Below are 23748 nucleotides of genomic sequence, written 5' to 3' on the forward strand. Positions count from 1 at the left end.
TTTCTTCCAAACTGTTCTTTTTCATTTCTAAAACCAAATAAGTCAGTCCTCCCTTTTCATTCTAAGTTTTGTATCTTGCTTAGGGAAATTTCCTCCCAGTGACATTTAATAAATATTCTCAGGAATTTTCTACTGAGTAGAATTCATTTTTTTAACAAACCATTAAGTCCTTGGTATTGCAATGTAAAGTTAATGAAGGGAGGGGATAAAAGAAGATGAGAAAGAAAAGGGTACAGGGTTAAGAAAGAGACTGGAAAAGTCTTATTTCTTAATGTTGAAGAAAGAGTTTTAGGCCAGGTGTGGTGGCTCATGTCTATAATCCCAGGACTGTGGAAGGCTGAGGTGGGAAGATCGGTTGAGCCCAGAGTTTGAGACCAGCCTGGGAAACATTGTGACACCTTGTGTTTACAGAATTTTTTTTTTTTCTTTTTTGAAATGGAATCTCACTCTGTCACCCAGGCTGGAGTATAGTTGTGCCATCTCAGCTCACTGCAACCTCCACCTCCTGGGTTCAAGCAATTGTCCTGCCTCAGCCTCCCAAGTAGCTGGGACTATAGGCATGTGCCACCATACCTGGCTAATTTTTTTTATTTTTAGTAGAGACAGGGTTTCACTATGTTGGCCAGGCTGGTCTCCAACTCCTGACCTCAGGTGATCCGTCTGCCTGGACTCCCAAAGTGCTGGGATTACAGGCGTGAGCCACCATGTCCGGCCTACAAAAAATTTTTTAAAAATTAGCTGGGCCTCTAACCCCAGCACTTTGGGGAGCTGAGGCAGGCGGATCACCTGAGGTCAGGAGTTCGAGACCAGCCTGGACAACATGGTGAAACCCCATCTCTATAAAAATACAAAAATTAGCCAGGCACAATGGTGCATAATCCCAGCTACTCAGAAGGCTGAGGCAGGAGAATCTCTTGAATCTGGGAGGCAGAGGTTGCAGTGAGCCAAGATCGTGCCACTGCACTCCAGCCTGGGCAACAGAGCGAGATTCTGTCTCAAAAAAAAAGAAAAAAAAAATTAGCTGGACATGGTGGTGCATGCCTGTAGTCCCGGCTACTTGTATGGCTGATGTGGGAGGGTTGCTTGAACCTGGGAGGTTGAGGCTACAGTAAGCCAAGATCGTGCCCTTGCATTCCAGCCTGTGCAACAAAACAATACCCTGTCTTAAAAAACAAAAAAAGGAATAAAAAGTTTTAAAAGATTCTAAAGTAACAATACATTTCTCATATTGATATATTATGACAGGAAAAAAACTCAAGTATTTTGGCTTGAAAAGATAAACTATAAACATATAGGAAAAATTTTGGTTTAAAATTGAGCACAAATTACACTGGATTTTTTTTAAGAAAAGGAACAATTATATTTTTCATAATACTAAAAATGAAATAATGTAAAGTGATAAAAAGCAATTAATCCGTGCTTAGGTAATATTACATCTGAGCCTTTTCCATTAAAACTTTAACTTTTATGTGATTATGAGGTTATTTATACCTAAAGAGACCATTTATGTATATAGAGAATTAGTACAGGCATTTATTTTTCCAGGGACTGAGATAAGAGGAAAATAACCAAGGGAAGAATTTGTTCAGCGCTATAGGCAATATTTCAGATGCTTAAGTGGAAATACGCATATGCTTCCTCAAAAATCACAAATAGAACTGTTAGATTAGAACTTGTACCTTTTTGAATACTTTATGAAAAGCCCTTAAATAATATTTTTTTCCAAAGTGACTTATTAAGAATTAGCTCAGGCCGGGTGCGGTGGCTCACACCTGTAATCCCAACACTTTGGGAGGCGGAGGCGGGCAGATCACCTGAGGTCAGGAGTTTGAGACCAGCCTGGCCAACACGGTGAAACCCCGTCTCTACTAAAAATACAAAAATTAGCCGGGTGTGATGGCATGCACGTGTAATCCCCGCTACCTAGGAGGCTGAGGCAGGAGAATCGCTGGAACCTCGGAGGCAGAGGCTGCAGTGAACTGAGATCGCGCCACTGCACTGCAGCCTGGACGACAGAGCAAGAGTCTGTCTCAAAAAAAAAAAAAAGAATTAGATCACAGCCCCAGTAAGATTTCTAGTAATATCTAATTAGACAATTGAGTTCCCTTGCTGGAGCTTGTCTGCTTTGCTTATAAAAACATGTGCAAAATCTAAGACAACCACAACTAGACCCTCAATATCCTCCTCCTTAATGCTTATTGGGGAAACGGAAATAAACAGTGTGATCTGCCTTCGTTCACACTTGTCACTTCCTTGTAAATGTTGAGAGCTTTCCAAAGCAAAGAGCCTATGACAGCAAGGAAGGTGTCCAAAGCCAGTGATTCCTGGGGAAGAACAAAATAAGAAGAATTATTCCATCAGCTACCAAGAACTTATATTAAAATGGTAAGAGTAAGACAGTGTGGCATTTGCACAAGAATAGACCAACAAACCAATGTAACAGAATAGTCCAAAAATAGACCCATGCATATATAAAAACTTGATTTATCACAAAGCAGACATTGAAAATTAGTGCAGGAAAGATCAACTGTTCAGTAACCTGTGGTACTGAGATCATTGGCTAATTTTATTGGGGGGTGGGGTGGAATCATGGGAAAAAATTTAAATTAGATTTCTACCTCACACCGAACACAAAAATCAATTCCAGGGAGAATTAAAGATTTAAATATAAAAGCAAACCATAAGATATTCAGAAGACAATATAGGTGCATGTTTTTATGACTTCATGGAAAGGATTTCTTAAGAATAGAAAAACACAACCTAGAAACACAAAAGAGTGATAAATCAACTAAATTAAAATTATAAACTTCTCTTCTTCAAAGGACACCACAGAAAGAGTAAAAAGACAACCCATGGACTAGGAAAAGATATTTCCAACATATCTAAATAACTAAAAAGGCTTAGTATACAGAATATGAGTATAGGTGTATACTCTTACAAATCAGGAAGAAAAATGTAAACAATCCAATGGTAAATGAGCAAAGACATGAAATGCATTTCAGTGCAGGACAGTCATAAATGCCTGTAAATACTGAAGAGGCACGACCTCATAAGCAGCCACAAAAATGCAAACTAGAGCCACAAGGTATGAAGTGATGACGAGGATGTGGAGCCAAAGGTGCCTAGTGCCTGTTCCTTGTATATTTATATTTTTACAATTTTAATTTCTGCAGGGTCTTTCTTTTTTTTTTTAAACAGAGTCTCACTCTGTCGCCCAGGCTGGAGTGCAGTGGCGTGATCTGATCTCGGCTCACTGCAACCTTCACCTCCCGGGTTCAAGCAATTCTCCTGCCTCAGCCTCCCAAGTAGCTGGGATTACAGGCTTGCATCACCATGCCAAACTAATTTTTGTATTTTTAGTAGAAACAAGGTTTCACTATGTTGGCCAGGCTGATCTCGAACTCCTGGTCTCAAGTGATCCACCCGCCTCAGCCTCCCAAAATGCTAAGATTACAGGTGTGAGCCACCATGCCCGGCCAGCTCCTTTTTTTTTTAAGAGTACTATCTATGGTGACTATTTCTAGCCCGCCATGATAGCGAGTGTCTTCAAAGAGAGCTGCAGGCATGACCAACCTGCGTTCACTCTCATTCTAATCTTAAGATTTCATCCTTTCTACACACACTCGGTGTGAACAGTCTGCAAACCGTGATGAGAGCCCATTGGTGGGGTATGAAGTCTGAGAAGAGGTATACAATTTTTCCCACCACATCCAGTTCCCCCACAATAGTTGTAGGGTCCTCTGGAGCCCAAATCTGGGGAGATTCTAGGCTTTATCTCCTATTTCCTCTACTCTAAGTGGCTGGAAAACTAATGCTCAGTATTGAACCAATACTGATTCAGCAAATGCATTCAAGGCAAAAGTCAGATTTGATGCACTGCTTTTTTTTTTTTTTTTTTTTTTTGAGATGGAGTCTTGCTCTGTTGCCCAGGCTGGAGTGCAGTGACACAATCTCAGCTAACTACAAACTCCACCTCCTGGGCTCAAGCGATTCTCTCACCTCAGGCTCCCGAGCAGCTGGGACTACAAGTGTGTGCCACCACGTCTGCCTAATTTTGGCATTTTTTTTTGTTTAGAGACGGGGTCTTGCCATGTTGCCCCGGCAGGTCTCAAACTCCTGAGCTCAAGTGATCCACCTGCCTTGGCCTCCCAAAGTGTTGGGATTACAGGCTGAGCCACTGCACCTAGCCAACACACTGCTTACTTCTAAGAGTTCCTGCTTTGATTCAGTTTTAGCCTCTGAGCATCCTTACCAAGTAGTCGACTCATTCATTCCATTTAAGGGCTAGTTTTTTATTGCACTCAGCATTTTTAATTGTTGCTAGCAGGAAGGTTAGTCAGACGTCTTAGACCACAGGACCACTGTATTGCCAGAATCTAAAGTCAAAAATCCGCTTTAAAACATAAAGCTAATTATGTCACTCTCCTGCTTTGAAACTTTCAATGCTTTTCTCATGATATACAGTGTAAATCTGAGCTCCTAAGTGCTCTTGACCCTGTTCAAGAGGCATAAGGGAAACTTCCCAGAGGAGAAAGAAAATGGAGGTTAAACTTGAACCAGCAGGAACAGAGAGAAAAGAGGAGAGCAGAGAAACAGCCAATGAATCCTAATAAACAAATCAAATGGGCAGGAGAATATTCAAGTCTAGTATGGAAAGAGCTCAACATTCAAGGGTCTGATCAACCATTAGAAGCTCAGTCAAGACTGCAGGGCATCAGGGGCTCTCAAGGCCAAGAGTGAAGAATCAGAGGGGTCTGTAAGAGATCAGGGACATTGGGAGCAGCATCTATCCAACCACACAGAAGGACAGTGGGCGCCCAAACCAAAGGGCCAATTAGGCAACCTGGTCACCATAGGAGTTAGACTGAGGAGCTGCCACTTCCTAATTCACAGGAGCCCAGAAGGCTCAAACAGATTTAAAACACACAAAGGAGGGCATGGGAGCAGCAGATCCTCCCAGACCCCTTGTTAGTCACAGGTACTCCTGGTCTGGCTCTCAAAAGCAAGGCCTTCCCAACTTTGTTACAGTCAGCTATGCTGAAGCCTTGGCTGGCAGAAACTGACAAGCCCCATAACACAGCTTTCCCCATCTGGCCCCAAACCATCTCTCCAGGATCACCTCCCCTCTCACCCCATTCCATCTACCTCCCTACTGCAACAACACAGACACTGACAAGCAGCACTCTCTCCAGCCTTCCCTCCTCTACAGGCTGTTTCATCTTCCTGAATGACTTTGCCCCTCTTCTCTCCCCAGAAAATCCCTACTTATTCTTCAAAGCCCCCTCAAATGTTGCCTGATCAGGGAGATTACTCTGATTCAAGCTGAGTTTGCTACCCTCCACTCCTATCGAGCACTGCCAACACATTATTATTTTATTATTATTACTATTATTGTCACCATCACATCCATCATTTATCAAGTGCTTGTCATGTGTCAGGTACTGTATTAAATCCTTCACATGCATTTTTCCTTACCACTTATAGTTATTATCATTCTCCATTTTACTGAGGAGGAAACCAATGTTCACATCATTTCAAATATTGGCCTAAGGTCACATAGCTGCTAAAGGGATTTCAAACACAGTCTGTTCTTAACTCAAAAACCCATATTGTTTCCAGTAAAATATCACAATTCATTTATCTCTGTTGCCTCCAACAACAAATAAGTAACTTAAAAATAAAGATCACGTCTTCCTAATTTTTGTAGAGCCTGCATAATACCTGGCATACAGATGATGCTCTCTAAAGATTTAATAAATAAATGAATAACAGGCATTCATTCCATTTTCTCAGGAACTTGAATGACAACTGTAGCACAGAACCAGTAATACAATGTTGAGACTGTCTTTATGTCCCCTTTGGCTAGGGTCTACTGGATAGCTCGCATTATGGAGAATAAAGGACAGAGAGCACAAGACACTTAGGTAAAGATTCAGGTACAAGGAACCAGGCAAGTCAGCGCAGTGTCTTTTGAGTAAATGGGTTTAATCTAGGCAAACAAATGGTTATTTTTAAAACAAGTGGTCTACTCCAACCTCTTTTCAAATAACTGGCTGTCTTTTTTTTTTTCTTTTCAGACAGAGTCTTGCTCTGTCGCCCAGGATGGTGTGCAGTGGCGCAATCTCGGCTCACTGCAACCTCCGTCTCCCAGGTTCAAGCGATTCTCCTGGCTCAGCCCCCAAGTAGCTGGGATTACAGGCACCTGCCACCACGCCTGGCTTATTTTTTGTATTTTTAATAGAGATGGGGTTTCACCATGTTGGCCAGGCTGGTCTTGAACTCCAGACCTCAGGTGATCCGCCCGCCTCAGCCTCCCAAACTGCTGGGATTACCGGCGTGAGCCACTGTGCCTGACCACAACTGGCTGTCTTAATAACTTCATCTTTATTTTTTTCCCAGCCTAAATCAGTGCAATACCATAACCATCTATTAAACACCTGCTATGGTGGGAAGGAAGAGAATGCCATATACCTCATGGGATACTGAGTTAATGAAAACTTCTTTTCCCTGAAGGCGGTCTTAGTCATGTTTGAATGTATGCAGAGGTTATCTCAATGAAGGAAAAAGTACAGAACATTGTGACTTTTCTGCTCAAAGCTCTCTGAAAGTTTCCCATCTCACTCAGAGCAAAAGCCAAAGTCCTGATAATCTAGAAGCTGCTACATCATGTGGCCCCCTCTGGTCTCACCTACTATTCACCCCCTAACTCAGTCCCCTCCAGCCACATGGCCTCCTTAGTGTGTCTTCTCAATGAGGCTTTCTCTGATCACTCTATGGAAAATCTTAACCTTCTTCCACTTCACATGCCATCTCCCTATTCCCAGGGATTTTTCCCCCCATAGCATTTTGGACGATCTAACGTGCTATCTACTTAACTCATTCATTTTGTTTATCATCTCTCTTCCCCCACAAAATGTAGGCTCCGCAAATATGGACCTTCTGTTGTGTTTGTTCTCTGCTGTATTTTCAACACCCAAATCTGACACTGAATCATTATTGTAGGAATGAATGAATGAACCATTAGCTATGTTTACACAGTGACCTATCTGCTCACAGCATTACTTTGAAATCCATTTTTCAAATTTCTGAATCACACTGGCATCACAAATTTAAATACATCTTAAGATTTTTTCGCTTGGCATTGATTAATGATGACTAAAATCTCATTGGTCTAGAGCTTTCTTTGTTGCTTTTTTCTGAAAAGACTTACTGTGACCATTATCTAAAAATGTAATTGTTGTTTTGAGACCCTGGTCTAAATTTTAGCAAATAATTGCTTGTATTGTCTCAAGCACTTCAACATGATTTACAAAAATATATTACTTATTATGCCACAATGAAAAATAGCACCTGATTATAAAACATGACTGGAAATAACTATAGTAATTAAGATAGAAGACCTGAGAATGCTCTTAAGAAAGGGTTCTACTTCTTTTTTTGTTATTTGTTTTTTTTTTTTTTTTTGAAACGGAGTCTTGCTCTGTCGCCCAGGCTGGACTGCAGTGGCGCGATCTCAGCTCACTGCAAGCTCCGCCTCCCAGGTTCACGCCATTCTCCTGCCTCAGCCTCCTGAGTAGCTGGGACTACAGGCGCCCGCCACCAAGCCCGGCTAATTTTTTGTATTTTTCATAGAGACGGGGGTTTCACCGTGTTAGTCAGGATGGTCTCGATCTGTGTTAGGATGGTCTCGATCTCCTGACCTCGTGATCCACCCGCCTCGGCCTCCCAAAGTGCTGGGATTACAGGTGTGAGTCAGCGCGCCCAGCCTTAAGAAAGGGTTCTACTTCTAAATTATTGTAAAATATTAACAAACTGAGGCTGGGTACAGTGGTACACACCTGTAATCCCAGCACCTTTGGAGGCTGAGGCAGGTAGATGTCTTGAGTCCAACGGTTTGAGACGAGCCTGCACAACATTGTGAGACACTGTCTCTACAAAAAAATACAAAAAAATTAGCTGGGTGTGGTGACTCACACCTGTAGTCCCAGCTACTCAGGAGGCTGAGGCAGGAGGATCACTTGAGCCTGGGAAGTCAGAGCTGCAGTGAGCTGAGATTGCACCATTGCACTCCAGCCTGGGCAAGAGAGTGAGACCCTGTCTCAAAAAAAAAAAAAAAAAATTGACAAACTGAGATCTTCTGTTGTTCAGATCACTGTATCATTAACCGTAGGTTTTCTTTGTTTGTTTGTTTGTTTGAGATGAGTCTTGTTCTGTCGCCCAGGCTGGAGTGCAGTGTTGTGATCTTGGCTGTCTGCAGTCTCTGCCTCCTGGGCTCAAGCCATCCTCCCACCTCAGCGTTTTTATTTTTATTTTTATTTTTGGAGACAGAACAAGACTCTCGCCCAGGCTGGAGTGCAATGGAGTGATCTCGGCTCACTGCAACCTCCGCCTCCCAGGTTCAAGAGTTTCTCCTGCCTCAGCCTCCCAAGTAGCTGGGATTACAGGCACGCATGATCACATCCAGCTAATTTTTGTATTTTTAGTAGAGAGAGGGTTTCACCATGTTGGCCAGGCTGGTCTTGAACTCCTGACCTCAAGTGATCCACCCACCTTGGCCTCCCAAAATTCTGGGATTACAGGCATGAGCCACCATTAGTTTTTAATGCCAACATTAATTAAGATCTGGTATGAATTTTAAAAATTATCTATGGACGCCAGGCGCTGTGGCTCACCCCTGTAATCCCAGCACTCTGAGACAGGTGGATCATGAGGTCAGAGGTTCGAGACCAGGCTGGCCAACATGGTGAAACCCCGTCTCTACTAAAGATACAAAAACTTAGCCAGGCATGGTGGCACACGCCTGTAATCCCAGCTACTCAGGAGGCTGAGGCAGGAGAAAGCTGAGATCACGCCACTGCACTCCAGCCTGGGCAACAGGGCGAGACTCCGTCTCAAAAAAAAAAAAAAAAAAAAAATTCTATGGAGCCAACAATTCAAAAGCTATTTATAATCAGTTTGGAGCACATTATATTTTTTCCTTTCTCTCTCTCTCTCTCTCTCTCTAATGGTTGATTTTCCTTCCTATATTTTCTTGAGATTTGGAGCTTAAAGAATCTAAGCACACCAACCTTAGCAGAAAGAAAGCCAGTTTGTGATTTAAAAGACAAAAAAAAATGGTCGTGCGTGCCAAAGAGATAATCTGCAAGATAATAGTATCTCCAGCTCAACAAAAGAAGTCATGTACAAGATTAAACTCATGCTGTTTCCATCCAGTAACCTCACACAAGGTCAACTTCAAGATATCTCCTAAAACCATCTAGCAAGTAGCAATCAGTGAGGCTTATCAACAGGGCCCATCCTTCTTACAATATAAACCACTTTCAGTTTCAAAAATTGATGACTAAGAGCTCTTCAATAGTGGTATTTGATTCCACATTACTCTGCAGTATGCAAGAGAAAAACAAAGACCCATCATTCTGAACCTTCTATTACAGACCCACGCCAAACTGCAACAAAACATTCTTAAGGAAATTGCTACTGTTATGGTACACATATTGCTATTGCTCCCATAAATATAAACAGGTTCTCATTTTCAATTCTATATTTAAAGATAGAAACACAGCAGTTAATGTTACATTTTAGAGTAGTGCTTTTTCTCCTTAAAATGTTGGAAAACAGTAAAGATGTACAACCAAAAGAACAACTATAAGTCACCGAGAAGTTAGAGATCAATCCCTCAAAAAAAATTCTTTTTAAATATTCTATTTACAAATGTGTAAAGTTGGCATAAAAACTGCAAACAGAATAAAATAAATAGACACAATAAGAGAGAACTTTTAAAAGACACTTTAAACAGTACTCAAGAATACAAAATTAAATGCACTCAAAGTTAACATATATCTCTGTCTAATGCAGTTAAGTTTTTGATATTTTCTGTTTTCAGGAAGGATTTAATATTTTCATTTTCAGAAAGTAGAAACAACAAATTTTAAAAGACTGTGCAATGAAGGTTTATGTATTAGCTCATAACTTCCCAGTTTTTTGTTTTGTTTTGTTTTGTTTTGAGACAGAGTCTTGTTCTGTTGCCCAAGCTGGAGTGAAGTGTCACGATCTCAGCTCACCGCAACCTCCACCTCCTGGGTTCAAGCAATTCTCATGCCTCGGTCTCCCGAGTAGCTGGGACTACAGGCGCATGCCAGCATGCCCAGCTAATTCTGTATTTTTAATAGAGATGGGGTTTCGCCACGTTGGTCAGGCTGGTCTCAAACTCCTGGCCTCATATGATCCATCTGCCTTGGTCTCCCTAAGTGCTGGCATTACAGGCATGAGCCACTGCACCTGGAACCAGATTTTCTTACTAAACACTTCTACGCCCATGGGGTCATTTAGTCCTCAAGTTGGAAATATAGAAGAGGGGTTCTTTACCCTGGCTGCATCTCTAAGGGAAGTGGGATTCGCATGCTGAAGCCAGGCTCCACTTCCCATGAGTGATTTAACTCTCCCGGAGTGGGGTCCAGGCAGCAGTAGTTTTATAAATCACCCAAGTGATTCTAACATACAGTCTGTATTGAAAGTCACTAGTTCCTACCCACCTCTTCTCAGAGAAGACCTCAGGGAGATATCCAAGGTCTGCTCAAACATTTCCAATGTTGAGACCCAATACCTCATTAGAAAAATCCAGTAGGCAATACACTGTGTTACAGAATGGTCATATTTCAAATATGAATGGTCATTTTTACAGAGCATGGTAACCCATCACTTCCCCTAACAACTACAACAGAGTTCGCAGATCTTGGCACTTGTCCTCTTCTTAAAAATCACATTCCCCAGTCTCCACATGACTGGCTCCTTGTCATCATTCAGGTCTGGGCTCAAGTCTCACCTCCTGGGGAAGACTGCCTGATCACGCTTTCCCCAGCCAGTCTGTCTCTTCCCTCATGGCACCTCTCACAACTGAAATATGTGTGGATGTTCGTTGACTCTCTTCCCAGTCTGAAACATAAGCTCCACCCAGGCAGCTCCATTGGGTCTGTCTTGTTCAACGCTGTATCTCCAGCAAGTGGCACCATGCCCGACACAGTAGCCACTCAATACAAATTTGTGAATGAATAAATGAAACAGATGAAGAGGTAATGGGCAATCTAAAGCAAAAAGAAAACATCAGAGTGGTAGATAACGTAAATACAGTCATCCCTCAGTCTGGGTGAGGGTGTGGGGGTTCCAGGACCCCCTGCAGATACCAAAATCCACAGATGCTCAAGTCTCTGAGATAAAATAGTGTAGTATTTGCATGTAACCTACACACATCCTCCAGTATACATTAAATCATCTCTAGATTACTTATAATACCTAATACGATGTAAATGCTATGTAAATAGCTGTTATGCTGAATTATTCAGGGAACAATGACCAAAAAAAGCCGTATACGTTTAGTACAGATGCAATTTTTTTTCCAAATATTTTCAATCCAAGGATGCAGAATCCAAGGATGCTGAACCCACAGATTCTGGGGCCTGACTAGTTGACAATGCAGATTATAAAATATTGGACTAGCCCAGGCACGGTGGCTCAAACCTGTAATCCCAGCACTTTGGGAGGCCGAGGCGGGCGGATCACGAGGTCAAGAGATCAAGACCATCCTGGCTAACACGGTGAAACCCCATCTGTACTAAAAATACAAAAATTAGCCAGGCGTAGTGGCGGGCACCTGTAGTCCCAGCTACTTGGGAGGCTGAGACAGGAGAATGGCATGAACCCAGGGAAGCGGAGCTTGCAGTGAGCCGAGTTCGCGCCACTGCACTCCAGCCTGGGCAACAGAGTGAGACTCCATCTCAAAAAAAATAAATAAAATAAAATAAAATAAAATAAAATATTGGACTAAGCGGGCCAGTGCGATGGCTCACGCCTGTAATCCCAGCACTTTGGGAGGCCAAGGCGAGCAGATCACCTGAAGTCAGGAGTTTGCGACCAGCCTGACCAACATGGAGAAACCCTGTCTCTACTAAAAATACAAAATTAGCTGGGCATGGTGGTGCATGCCTGTAATCCCAGCTACTCGGGAGCCTGAGGCAGGAGAATTGCTTGAAACTGGGAGGTGGAGGTTGCGGTGAGCTGAGATCGTGCCATTGCACTCCAGCCTGGACAATGAGAGCAAAATATGGTCAAAAAAAAAAAAAAAAAAAAAATATATATATATATATATATATATATGTGTGTGTGTGTATATATGTGTGTATATATATGTGCGTATATATAGGACTAAGCGTAAATGACAAAATATAAAATCATGCACATGTACATGTGCCCGTGTCTGTGAAAAAGGAGATTCTGGAGGCTGTAGACCTCCCTCAATGCAACCACGTAACTTCAAAATGTATAGTTTCACTGAGAGCTCTCCAAATTTAGAGATACACTCATCTTAAAGCTTTATATTACCCATTAGTTTTCTTCTGAAAATAAAGCAAAACATAAATCAAAATAAAGTTTTGAGACATTGTGAAAACATTCCAAATGTTTACAGTCATCAGATAGTGTGAAATGCCAAACATTAAAGCACAACAATTTAACCATGTTGGAAACACTGCTCTGGTGGTGGGAAAAGTATAAAAAACATAAACTTATCAAATTATTTGGAACACCTGGAATGATAAAAATCAAAGAAATCCGAATAAGAAGGAACCTTAGAGATCATTCTAGATATACCCCTTCCTAAGGACAACTCCCCATAGAGTATTCTCAGCAAGTGGCTCACTAGCTTCTCCCTTTTGGTGACAGGGAATTCATTACTTCCTAAGAAGACTGCCTCATTCCATTACTAGACAACTATACTTGTCAGAAAGTGATTTATTTTGATCCAAAATCTGGCTCCCAGTGACTCACAGGGCCTTGTTCTGCTCTCTGAAGCCAAGTACAAATGCATCAATGAAAACAAACCTAACACATCAGTTCTATAACATAATAGGTGAGATCAGAAAATATGAATCCAGAAGAAAAGTGAGTTTGGACCAAGTGTTCAAAGAAAAAGGGAACTATGAAATGGTTAAAAAAAAAAAATGTAGAAGGCCAGGCACAGTAGTTCACAACTACAATCCCAACACTTTGGGAGGCTGAGGTGGGAGAATCACTTGAGCCCAGAAGTTCAAGACCAGCCTGAGCAACATAAAACCTCATCTCTGCAAATAATAATTTCTAAAAATTAGTTGGGCCACCTGAGCCTCCAGTAAAAACAAAATCAGGTTAAAAAAAAAAATAGCCAGCATGGTGGTGTGCACCTGTGGTCCCAGCTACTCTGGAGGCTGAGGTGGGAGGATTACTTGAACCTGTGAGGTCAAGGCTGCAGTGGGCTGTAATCGCACCACTGCACTTCAGTCAGAGCGACAGAGTGAGACTCCATCTCAAAATTATATATATATATATATATATAGAGAGAGAGAGAGAGAGACAGACAGACAGAGAGAGAGAGAGAGAGAGAGAGAGAGACATAGCACAAGTGCTAAAATAAGGTGGACTATCTTGGCTAGAACTGAGTGACCAGAGTGGAAAAACAAAGGAGAAAAAATACATAAAAGAGTTGATGGAAGATCCCTGAAGTCTAGGTGAAAATTACTGCAACTAGGCAAAACTATTCTGTACTTTGGAAAAATATTGAATGAATTTGAAATGTAAAGGACAGGCAGTAAATAAGCAGAACATGTAGCTCTAAAACACAGCCATCTCAGAGATTTAGAGCTGGTAAAAAAAAAATCATAGAGATTATGTATTGCAACACCTTAATTTTATAGACATAATTAAATCCCAAGAGGAAAAGGTATCAATTTCCACTTTCATATTCCCCTCCATTGTAATAACACCTTCACTGAACATTTTCCTCTTTTGTACCCTTTTCTCCCCACCTCCTGCACAGCATGCTGAATCTGAGATGTTGTATAAGATCCTAACTATTTCAAAACTCAGCTTTCAGAGGGCAAAGAAGGGATAACGTAATAAAGCCCAACTGCCTGAATCATCCTGGCTTGCCACCAAGACCCAGAATGGACAGGATGTGGTCACACTGCAGGACTGCTCTTGCCGGCCATGGAAACTAGCCAGGTATTATGCTGATACACGTATCTCCATCAGCAGCCAACAAGACAAGGAATCAAAATCACTGCTAATTTACCCACAAAACTGTCCGTCTTTTCCCCTGGTATCATTCCCCTGGGTCTGCTATGGGGCATCCAAATTCCATCAGTTTCTTTTACGCAAACCTACACCTTTTCCTCTTTCACTTACCATCCATGCTACCCTCAGGGTACCATTTACACCACCTTCCCACATCCCCAGGGTCACCCAAACTCTGAGCTTCTCGGGTTTTCTTCCCTAATCGGTCTCATTTTCTTCACACTTCACCAGTGCTTTAAAAACGCAGCTTTGTCTCGTAAATACCTGCCTTTTGAAAGGACACACTACTAAATTTAAAACACCAGGCTGCAAGATCCTGTTTTTATAAAAACAAAGGAAGAAAAACAGCAAAAAAAAAAACCCAAAAACAACACACACACAAAAACCCTGCCTATATGTTTAAAGACATTTAAAACAAGTACAGAAGAATACTCAGCAAAGTGTTAACAACAGAGACAGAATTGTGGGAGAAGAAGGGAAAACTATTAATTTATATATGCTTTTCTCTAGCTTGGAGTACTGCAATAAAAACTGTCATAATTACACAATTTTAATTCTTAAAAAGCAAACTCTTGAAATGAAAAATAGAAAAGGCTGGGTACAATGGCTCACGCCTGTAATCCCAGCACTTTGGGAGGCTGAGGAGGGAGAATCGCTTGAGGCCAGGAGTTCAAGACCAGCCTGGTCAACACATTGAGACTCCCCCGCCGCCCACACCCCCCACCAAAAGAAAAGAGGAAAAAAACCCACTTAAATAAAAAATGCTAATGCATCTTCAATAAAGATTAAATAAGATTAATAAAGATTAGTCAGTGAGCAGTGAGGACTGTTGCTCCCAGCCCCCATAACCCTAAAGGGTGAGTAAGGGCTAATTTTCCACTTAGGCTGCCTTTTTAGACCTTACTGTCCCCAGTCAGCTTTTTTACCCATCGTTTATTTGTTTTCATTTTTCCTAATTTAGAAAGCAATCAAACTAACTGGTGAAAACATTATTAAATTGTTTATATCCCATATTCTAGAAATTAGGCTTCTATAAAATAACAACCAATTGCACAAATTAATTTTTTTTATTAAATTGAAAGTTAGCCTGTAATCCTAGCACTTTGGGAGGCCAAAACAGGCGGACTGTCTTAGCTCAAGAGTTCTAGACCAACCTGGCTTACATGGCAAAACCCTGTGTCTACAAAAAAAATACAAAAATTAGTCAGGCGTGGCGGTGTGCGCCTGTAGACCCAGCTACTTGGGGGCTGAGGCATGAGGATTGCTTGAGCCCAGGAGGTCAAGGCTGCAGTAAGCCACGATCACACCACTGTACTCCAGCCTGGGTGACAAAATGAGACCCCATCTCAAAAAAAGAAAAAAAAGAAAGTTGAGTATCTGAATCCATCATGCAATGTACGCTTCCCCAGCAAAGAAAACATGAATTAAAAGGACTTATGTGGCTGGGCACAATGGCTCACGCCTGTAATCCCCACACTTTACGAGGGCAAGGCAGGCAGATCGCTCGAGCTCAGGAATTTCAGACCAGCCTGGGCAACATGTTTGAAATCTTCTCTCTACTAAAAGTACAAAAATTAGGCTGGGCGCGGTGGCTCATGCCTATAATCCCAGCACTTTCGGAGGCCAAGGTGGGTGGATCACGAGGTCAGAAGATCAAGACCACTCTGGCCAACATGGTGAAACCCCGTCTCTACTAAAAAAAACACAAAAACTAGCCAGGCGTGGTGGCGCGCGCCTATAATCCCATCTACAGGTGGCTGACGCAGGAGAATCACTTGAACCTGGGAGGCAGAGGTTGCAGTAAGCCGAGATTGCGCCACTGCAATCCAGCCTAGGCGACAGAGCGAGATTCTGTCTTGGAAAAAAAAAATTATTCAGGCATGGTGGCAGGCACCTGTAGTCCCAGCTATTCAGGAGGCTGAAGCAGGAGAATCGCTTGAACCTGGGAGGCGGAGGTTGCAGTGAGCTGAGATCAGACCACTGCACTCCAGCCTGGGTGATACAGCGAGATTCCAGCTCAAAAAAAAAAAAAATTACTCAAGCATGGTAGTATGCTCCTGTAGTCCCAGTTACTTGGGAGGCTGAGGCAGGAGAATCACTTGAACCCAGGAGGCAAAGGTTGCAGTGAGCTGAGATCATGCCACTGCACTCCAGCTGGGGAAACAGAGGGAGACTCAGTCTCAAAAAAAAATTAGCCAGGCGTGGTGGCATGGGTCTGTATTCCCAGCTCCTTGGGAGGCTGAGGTGGGAGGATCACTTGAGCCAGGATGGTTAAGGTTGCAGTGAGCTGTAACAGCACCACTGCACTCCAGCATGGGTGACAGAGAGAAACCCTGTGTCAAAAACAACAGAAACTCATGTAACTTGAGCATCAATTTCACCCTCTAAAACTGCTCTGCCCCATAATACCTTCCTTTGTAAATAGAACCACCTCCTATCCAGCCTGAGAAGATTCTCAGCTCCACTGTCTTCCTTACTTTCCACATATAGTAACATCCAATGTCTGTTCCACCCTACCTCCCAAATAGCTCTTAGATGTGCCCCCTCCTCACGATCCCTACTGCCACTGTCTGTCCGACCACACAGCCTCAATCCACCCACTATGACCATCACCATAACCTTCTATACTGCACTTGTAGACTTGGCAGAGATATTTCATATTCAAGGTAGTATGATGCAGTGAAAAAAAAGTGGGCTTCTTCCAAGTTTCATCATTTAGTTTTGTGGCCCTGGGAAGAGACCTAAACCTCTCTAAGACCCAGTTTCCTCTTCTGTATAATGCAAGAAACACCTACCTTGAGTAAGGATTGCTGCATGAATTAGAGGCGAGGCTTGTAAAGAACCTAGTTTTAAATGGAGCCTTGTACCTAAGTCAATGCTTTATTATTTTTATTATCTTCTTATCAGTAAAAATGAGCAGTAAGCCCTCTGAATTGTTTTGAAGACTGGTGAGATTAAACACAGTGACTGTTTCATTTATTTTCAATGGCTCCACATCCCCAAGACAAAATGTGGCCATGGCCCTTTCACAATTGCATCTCCTGCCACTTGACTTTACTTGCACTCTCCTTTAGCGTAATGAATTATTTAATACTAAGACTATGCAGCCCTTCATGCCCTCCTCTCCTCAAAGCCATAATTACAAGTGGAATCTTATGTGTGGGCAAGTCCTTTATGTATATTTCAACATGCAAGTAATTAATTACCGTATTTTCAAATTTGGAAAGCAATATCCATGAGTACAACTATATTTAAGGGGATGATAGGGCAAAATATTTGCAAGCAAAAAGTTCTGAAGAAATCTTCAAACCATCACTGTCATACATGTTCACATAAACATGGGGAATGTGATAAAAGATGATAAATTCTTGCTAAGTTATATCTGAGAAATAACTTCACCAGAGACGAAATCTTGATTTGAAATAAAAAGAAGGGGCTGGGCGTGGGGGCTCACGCCTGTAATCCCAGCACTTTGGGAGGCTGAGGCAGACGGATCACCTGAGGTCGGGAGTTCAAGACCAACCTCACCAACATGGAGAAACGCTGTCTCTACTAAAAATACGAAATTGGCCTGGTGTGGTGGCACATGCCTGTAATCCTAGCTACTCGGGAGGCTGAAGCAGAAGAATCACTTGAACCCAAGAGGCGGAATTTGCGGTGAGCCGAGATCACACCATTGCACTCCAGCCTGGGCAACAAGAGTGAAACTCCATCTCAAAAAAAAAAAAAAGCGATAGTGCAAGTTAGAGCAACTGGGTCCAGAAAAAAAGAAATATGATTGAAAGCGACGATGTTTGTTTGTTGAGGTTGTTTGTAAACAGTTTCCAAAAGCATATCTTAATGTATTTTAGATTTTAAGATTAATCTGATGATAAATGTACATATTTTTTCTTTAAAAACATTGAGACCATCCTGGCTAACAAGGTGAAAGCCCGTCTCTACTAAAAATACGAAAAATTAGCCGGGTGTGGTGGTGAATGCCTGTAGTCCCAGCTACTTGGGAGGCTGAGGCAGGAGAATGGCATGAACCCAGGAGGTGGAGCTTGCAGTGAGCCGAGATCACACCACCGCACTCCAGGCTGGGTGAAAGTGCGAGACTCCATCTCAAAATAAAATAAAAAAAAATAAAAAAAAACAATGAGAAAAGTTAAAATCATAGTTCAGATAGATCAATTAAGTATTAACTGTCTCTTTATGTTTATTCATAGATTGGAAAAGAAATCTGGGGTTTTTCTTGCCATATGATTTCGTGATTTAGAACTTAAAGATATAAAAGAAACTAACAATCTTTCTAAGCATCTGAAGGGAAAACAATTCTGCTTAAAGATGAATCTAGGTAATTTAAGTGGCATTCATCAGGTCACCAATCTGACAAGCTCTAAAACTGTGTAAGTACATATTTTTGTGTTGAATGATTTAACTGTAACCCTGAAAAAGAATAGAGTTGGCTCCAAAAGAAAAAGCTGCCCAATGTCCAGAAAGTGCTTCTTCAGCAGCTGGTAACTATCCTTGGTGTCAGGGTTGACAAAATAAGCAAGAAAATGGGTTGAAGCTCATTAGTGCATAGTTTACGGTATCCAAGCTGCAAAACTTTTCTAAAGCTGTCTCACAAATACATTTCCTTTTTAAAATGCCATCAGTAATGCTGAATCATTCCTTTCTAAAGGGGCTCTTTTTCAACTTTACAACATTTTAAATTTCAACCATTTTTAAGTTAAAAAAAACTCTTTTTTTTTTATTATTATACTTTAAGTTTTAGGGTACATGTGCACAATGTGCAGGTTGGTTACATATGTATACATGTGCCATGCTGGTGTGCTGCACCCATTAACTCGTCATTTAGCATTAGGTATATCTCCTAATGCTATCCATCCCCCCTCCCCCCACCCCACAAGAGTCCCCAGAGTGTGATGTTCCCCTTCCTGTGTCCATGTGTTCTCATTGTTCAATTCCCATCTATGAGTGAGAACATGCGGTGTAAAAAAAACTCTTAAGTTTAGATCCAAGGTATTTTTATATATGTATATTTTTAGTTTTCAGGTTATTTTGGAGCTATGACTCTTCTTCAAACACTATTCTGGCCTGGGTGACAGGCGCACAGTGCTGATTTACGTACATCCCAAACATATAATCAGCCAGGTCCTGAACATAACTGGGCATGGGTGACCCTCACTCAGGTCACTGAAGAGCAAGTGTTACTTGTGAAATCACAAAACCAGACTCAAGTATTCTAGTGGACATACTGCTCTGTCCAGCTGCCCAAAGAATCATGAAAAGGAGAACATTCTGATGATGTCAGAAGTCATCCTTTTTTCAAATCCTTAGTACTTTTCTTTCAAGTGTGTTCTTCTGTGAGCTGAATTACAGTAGTCCATGCAGAGCACTAAACAACATCAGGCCAGGTCAAAAAACAATTGAGTTGAGGGAAGAAATAACTAGGAAAAAAATTTAATGAATTTCATCTTCTTGATTTTGCACATCTTTAGGCAACACTGCCGACTTGCATTATTGTCACAGCAGTACCTAGCCTGGGAAGGAAGGTAGCAACATTGGTGGATACTGACTCTGGAAAACAAAATGATCTGCAAAGACTGAGCCATGTTGCTACACTGCAAATTACTAATGTCCAATTTGGACTTAATACAGTAGTTTTCTGTTGACATTCCCATAAACTGGTTCAATTATTTTTAAATAAATCATATTTGTTCAAAAATCCTAGAAATAAGCCAAAGATTTATTTTATGCTTGGCTTTACAGATATAATGCAACATCATTTACTATACATACCTGATGAGCAAAACTTTCTTTTGAAAAATCAAAACACTCACAAAATATTTTTCAAAACTGACTTCTATATATTACTGTTGGAACACCTCAGTTTGCACAATTATTTTGGATTTACTTTTCATACAAGAAATGTTACTTGAAATCGATTTAACTCATTTAAGTTATATTTCCAACTAAAGTATATTCCATGTTTAAAGAATAAAAATAATAGGCCTCACTATCAAATAATCAACTATAATAATTTTATTACCTAAAATACATTTTTATATAACTGTATAAACCAGTTTTTTAGGAATCTTGAATTTCACTTATGCTAAATGCAACTGAAAATAAATACATGAACAAGAATCGTTTAGTAAAAATAATGCTGGTAAATTTTTATTAACCTCCTGCTATATAGAACAAAATATATATTAAAATATTTATAGAAAAAATTTTAGTTGGTATTTGCATTATTCTGTATTAAGAAACCACAGTTACATTATTCCTACAAAACGTTTTTTTCACATTTTTCTCATTACTGCTGGTGAAACTAATACAGGTAGTTTTATTAACATCTGTCACTTCCTATACATCCTAATTTTCTTAGTATTTCTCTAACACTAATCAATATTGACTAGTGAACGCTTGATAAAAGTGTGCCTTCTTCTAGTACAAACTGATTCTTTCATAAAATATTTCATGCCCACTGTGTGCTAGCTTTTGTGTTAAAGACTTGGGATGCAAAGCTCATAGTGTAGCAAAGGCAAAACACAATTGCATTAAGGTTTGCTATGCAAGGTAAGTGCAATGACAGAAATATCCCTAGAAGGACTGTTTAAATCAAGCAGGAAAGTCAGTAAGAAGTACATTTCATTAAATTAAGTCCATCTCCTTTATCAAGAAGGTGATGGCTTACCACTTTCTGGTTTGCACTTCCCTATCTTGGCAAAGCAGTGTTGATAGGTATAGACAACATCAAAACATCTCTGAGAATGACAGTCATCATCCTGCTTCCTCACTTCACAAGGTTTAGCATCACTGCATTTAAACATGTCAGCCTAATCTAAGTTGGAAAATATAAACAAGTCCAGCTGTTGTTAAGACCAGACAGGTACATGGTAAGTAAAATAGGAACCAGAAATTTACAGCCTGACACACAAAAATTAGATTCCTAGTTGGGATTTTTAATCATAGGTAGTACATTTATTTTTTGGTAGACAGGCATCCAAATAAAAATAAGACATATCTAAAAGTATAAATGCTTACCATATTACATACTAAATTGGAAGGCAAGTTGATTCAGTACGTCATAAATCACATCTTTTAACTGTAACAGCATAAAATAAGACCCCTCCCAAGAAAAACCAAACTCATAAGAAACAGATTTTTGATATTATATGCCAAACAATAATTAACATTTAAATGTCAATATGCACCTAAAAATAAGGACTTGACACACAGAAAAGGAGTGTATATTACATTTAAATTTGTAAGTGGTTACTTGCTACCCATAGTGCCTCAAGAATCAGATAAAAAAGACCGAGTTACTTAAACAATATGTATGTTCTTAAGAGTGCCTGATAGGAAATCAAAGCACGTTCATTGTTTTCTCCCATACATCCGACAGGCTTTAAAAGAGGCCAAATACCAAAAAACTAAAGAGACATTATACATCACCCATTTGTGATATTCTGGTTTTATAAATATATCATTTCAACCAGAAGAGCCTCATTTGAAATGCAACACTACCCACGTATTTGATATACACCACTCTTTCAGACTATTTGTAGGTGAGTTCAATTTTTTCTAGTCAGGGTGACCTCATAAGACTTGGACATGGCCCAGCCTCGCTCCGAGGTGAAATCAAGGCAGTGGGATCACCCAGCAAAGTTGTTTTTCTTCTGCAGCCCAATGACAAGAATGACTAAAGCCAAGCAGAATGAAGATTGCCTAGCCTTTGTCAAATGGGATTGGTGAGGAGTTCCCTCTCTCACCAAGGAGTGGTTACATCCAGAGGAAAGCTGAGGTGCCACACAGTCTAAATCCTGAAATTGTGGGTCCTCAGGCACAAACCTCATCACTTTTGTGGACTATAAAATTGTCGCTGAAACCTGGGTTTGAGATAACAGCGGTTTTGAGAAGTTTGATTTATACATTCCAACCCACTTGAATGTCGTCTTAGAGTGCTGAGACTTGACGACTCTTACTAATCTCCCTCCCCCGCAGGCCAAACAGCCATTGCCTCCCAAATTCCAGCTTATATATTCATTTGTTTGGCAATTTTTCTCTTGGGGGAGGAAACAATGGACTCTTTCAATCTTCTCTTACCAACAAAGGGCCCTAGAAGAAGAAACAGTCCTTTCAGTCACCTCCTTTATGACTTCTTGATCATGATGAGTGGGCCTTGCGGGTTGGGGGAGTGAGGGCCAGGAAAGGGAGAGGTGACAGGCAACTCACCTCTTTGAGCTGCTCCAGCTCCTGTTTGAGGCTGTCGTACTCAGCCTCCAGTTCATCATACTGCTGTTTGAGGGTCAGCTTCTCCTCCAGCACCACCAGCCCGTACTCGGCAGCCTGGATCTTCTCGTGGGTGGTCTCCGTGAGCTCCTTGGTCAGCCTCTCTATCTCAGTCTTATAATGGTCCACCGTCTGCAATACCTCTTCTGCGGCCATAGCCCCGGTGGATGGAGGCAGGAGGGGGTTACGGGGTGGGGGAGATGGATGCGAAGCTGGCGGGGAAAGGGAGAAGGAAATGGGAAGGGATGGGTGGAAACGGAAAAGAAAGTGCGGCCGGATGAATGAGCAGCGCGATGCCCCGCCGGCTCTGGTGGCAGCGGCAGCTACACCGCCCGAGAAACTGACGAGAAATGCAACATGGAGAACAGGGCAGAGGGTCAGGGGCGAGGCGGCAAAGGCCGCCGCATGTGTCCTCGGGGCCGGCCCCTGCGTGCGGTCAGCAGCCGTGCGGCATGGCCCGGGCTGCGGCGGCCGCGGGTAGCGAGGGGCTCCGGATTCTGCTTATTCAGAGACGCCCGTCCGCCATGTCTCCCGGGCCGCGTCACTGCAGTCTCGCCCCGGGTCTGGCGCGCTCCGGCTCGCGGCTCGCTCTCTCGCTCCACCTGCTCCCTCTGGCCCTGCAGCAGCCGGTGCGGAATGATGCAGTCTCGGGGCCGGCTCCCTCCCTTCCCGCGTGGCGGCGGCTCCGAGCAGGGGGCGGGGAGCGGATGGAGTCAGCGCGGGGGGCGGAGGGAAGGACCAGACGGAAACATCCCGAGGCGCCTCCCGCCGGGCGCGCGGGGCCGCCGCCCGCTGCACCGTGAGGCGCGCCAGGAGGAGGCGCAGGCGACGGGTCCGGGACTGGGAAGCGGTGGGGCGCGCGCGGCGGGGGAGCCTCCGCCCTGTCCGGCTCGCGGGGGCGGGAGCTCCTCCCAGGGCTTTGTCCCGGTGGCAGTAGAAGACCCCGAGAGCGGCGTGGGCGCCCGGGCTCTTTTGCTACGTCGAGGGCCGAAGCTCAGGAAACTGCCTGGAACGCTTTCTCCCGAGAAAAGCAAACAAAACTATCGCGGTCGCGGCCCGCGCATCCTCCTTGTCCCCTGGGCGCGCAGAAGGCTTTTTGGGCCACCTGCCCCCAAAAGACCGCTGGGTTTCCCAAAGCTTTCAAGACGCATCCCAAGGCACCCTCCTCCGTCGTCCCCCTCTCTCCCTGCCTCTCTCAAGTCTGGCCTGGGCCACCTAACACTCTCACCAAATAACCTTACTATCCTCACAGGACAGTCCGCTAAATATTGCTCGCCCTCACCCAGCGTATCACAAGAGCGCTATCCACTCAGAAAAAAATATCTCCACAATACATGCACCCAGGAAACCTCTAGCTAGGTACTG

General features: G+C 42.4%; 1 protein-coding gene across 16 annotated transcripts in view; it reads right to left on the bottom strand.

The window, feature by feature from the left end:
* The window catches only part of BICD1 (BICD cargo adaptor 1), a 278578-nt gene extending 255337 nt beyond the window's left edge, over positions 1-23241 (bottom strand). For 10 of the 16 annotated variants that reach the window (XM_055357921.2, XM_055357926.2, XM_031000666.3 and 7 more), the window contains exon 1: positions 22327-23058. In XM_055357921.2, the coding sequence (XP_055213896.1) occupies positions 22327-22539 (213 nt within the window). In that variant the 5' untranslated portion in view covers positions 22540-23058. Of the gene's footprint in view, positions 1-9771; positions 11082-21139; positions 21197-22326 lie in introns of those variants that run through there. The other 6 variants (XR_008670351.2, XM_055357928.2, XM_055357924.2 and 3 more) reach the window with 5 other exon arrangements.
* Positions 23242-23748: the final 507 nt, after the last annotated feature.

Source organism: Gorilla gorilla, chromosome 10 (genome assembly GCF_029281585.2).
Source record: "Gorilla gorilla gorilla isolate KB3781 chromosome 10, NHGRI_mGorGor1-v2.1_pri, whole genome shotgun sequence".
Classification (NCBI taxonomy): domain Eukaryota; kingdom Metazoa; phylum Chordata; class Mammalia; order Primates; family Hominidae; genus Gorilla; species Gorilla gorilla.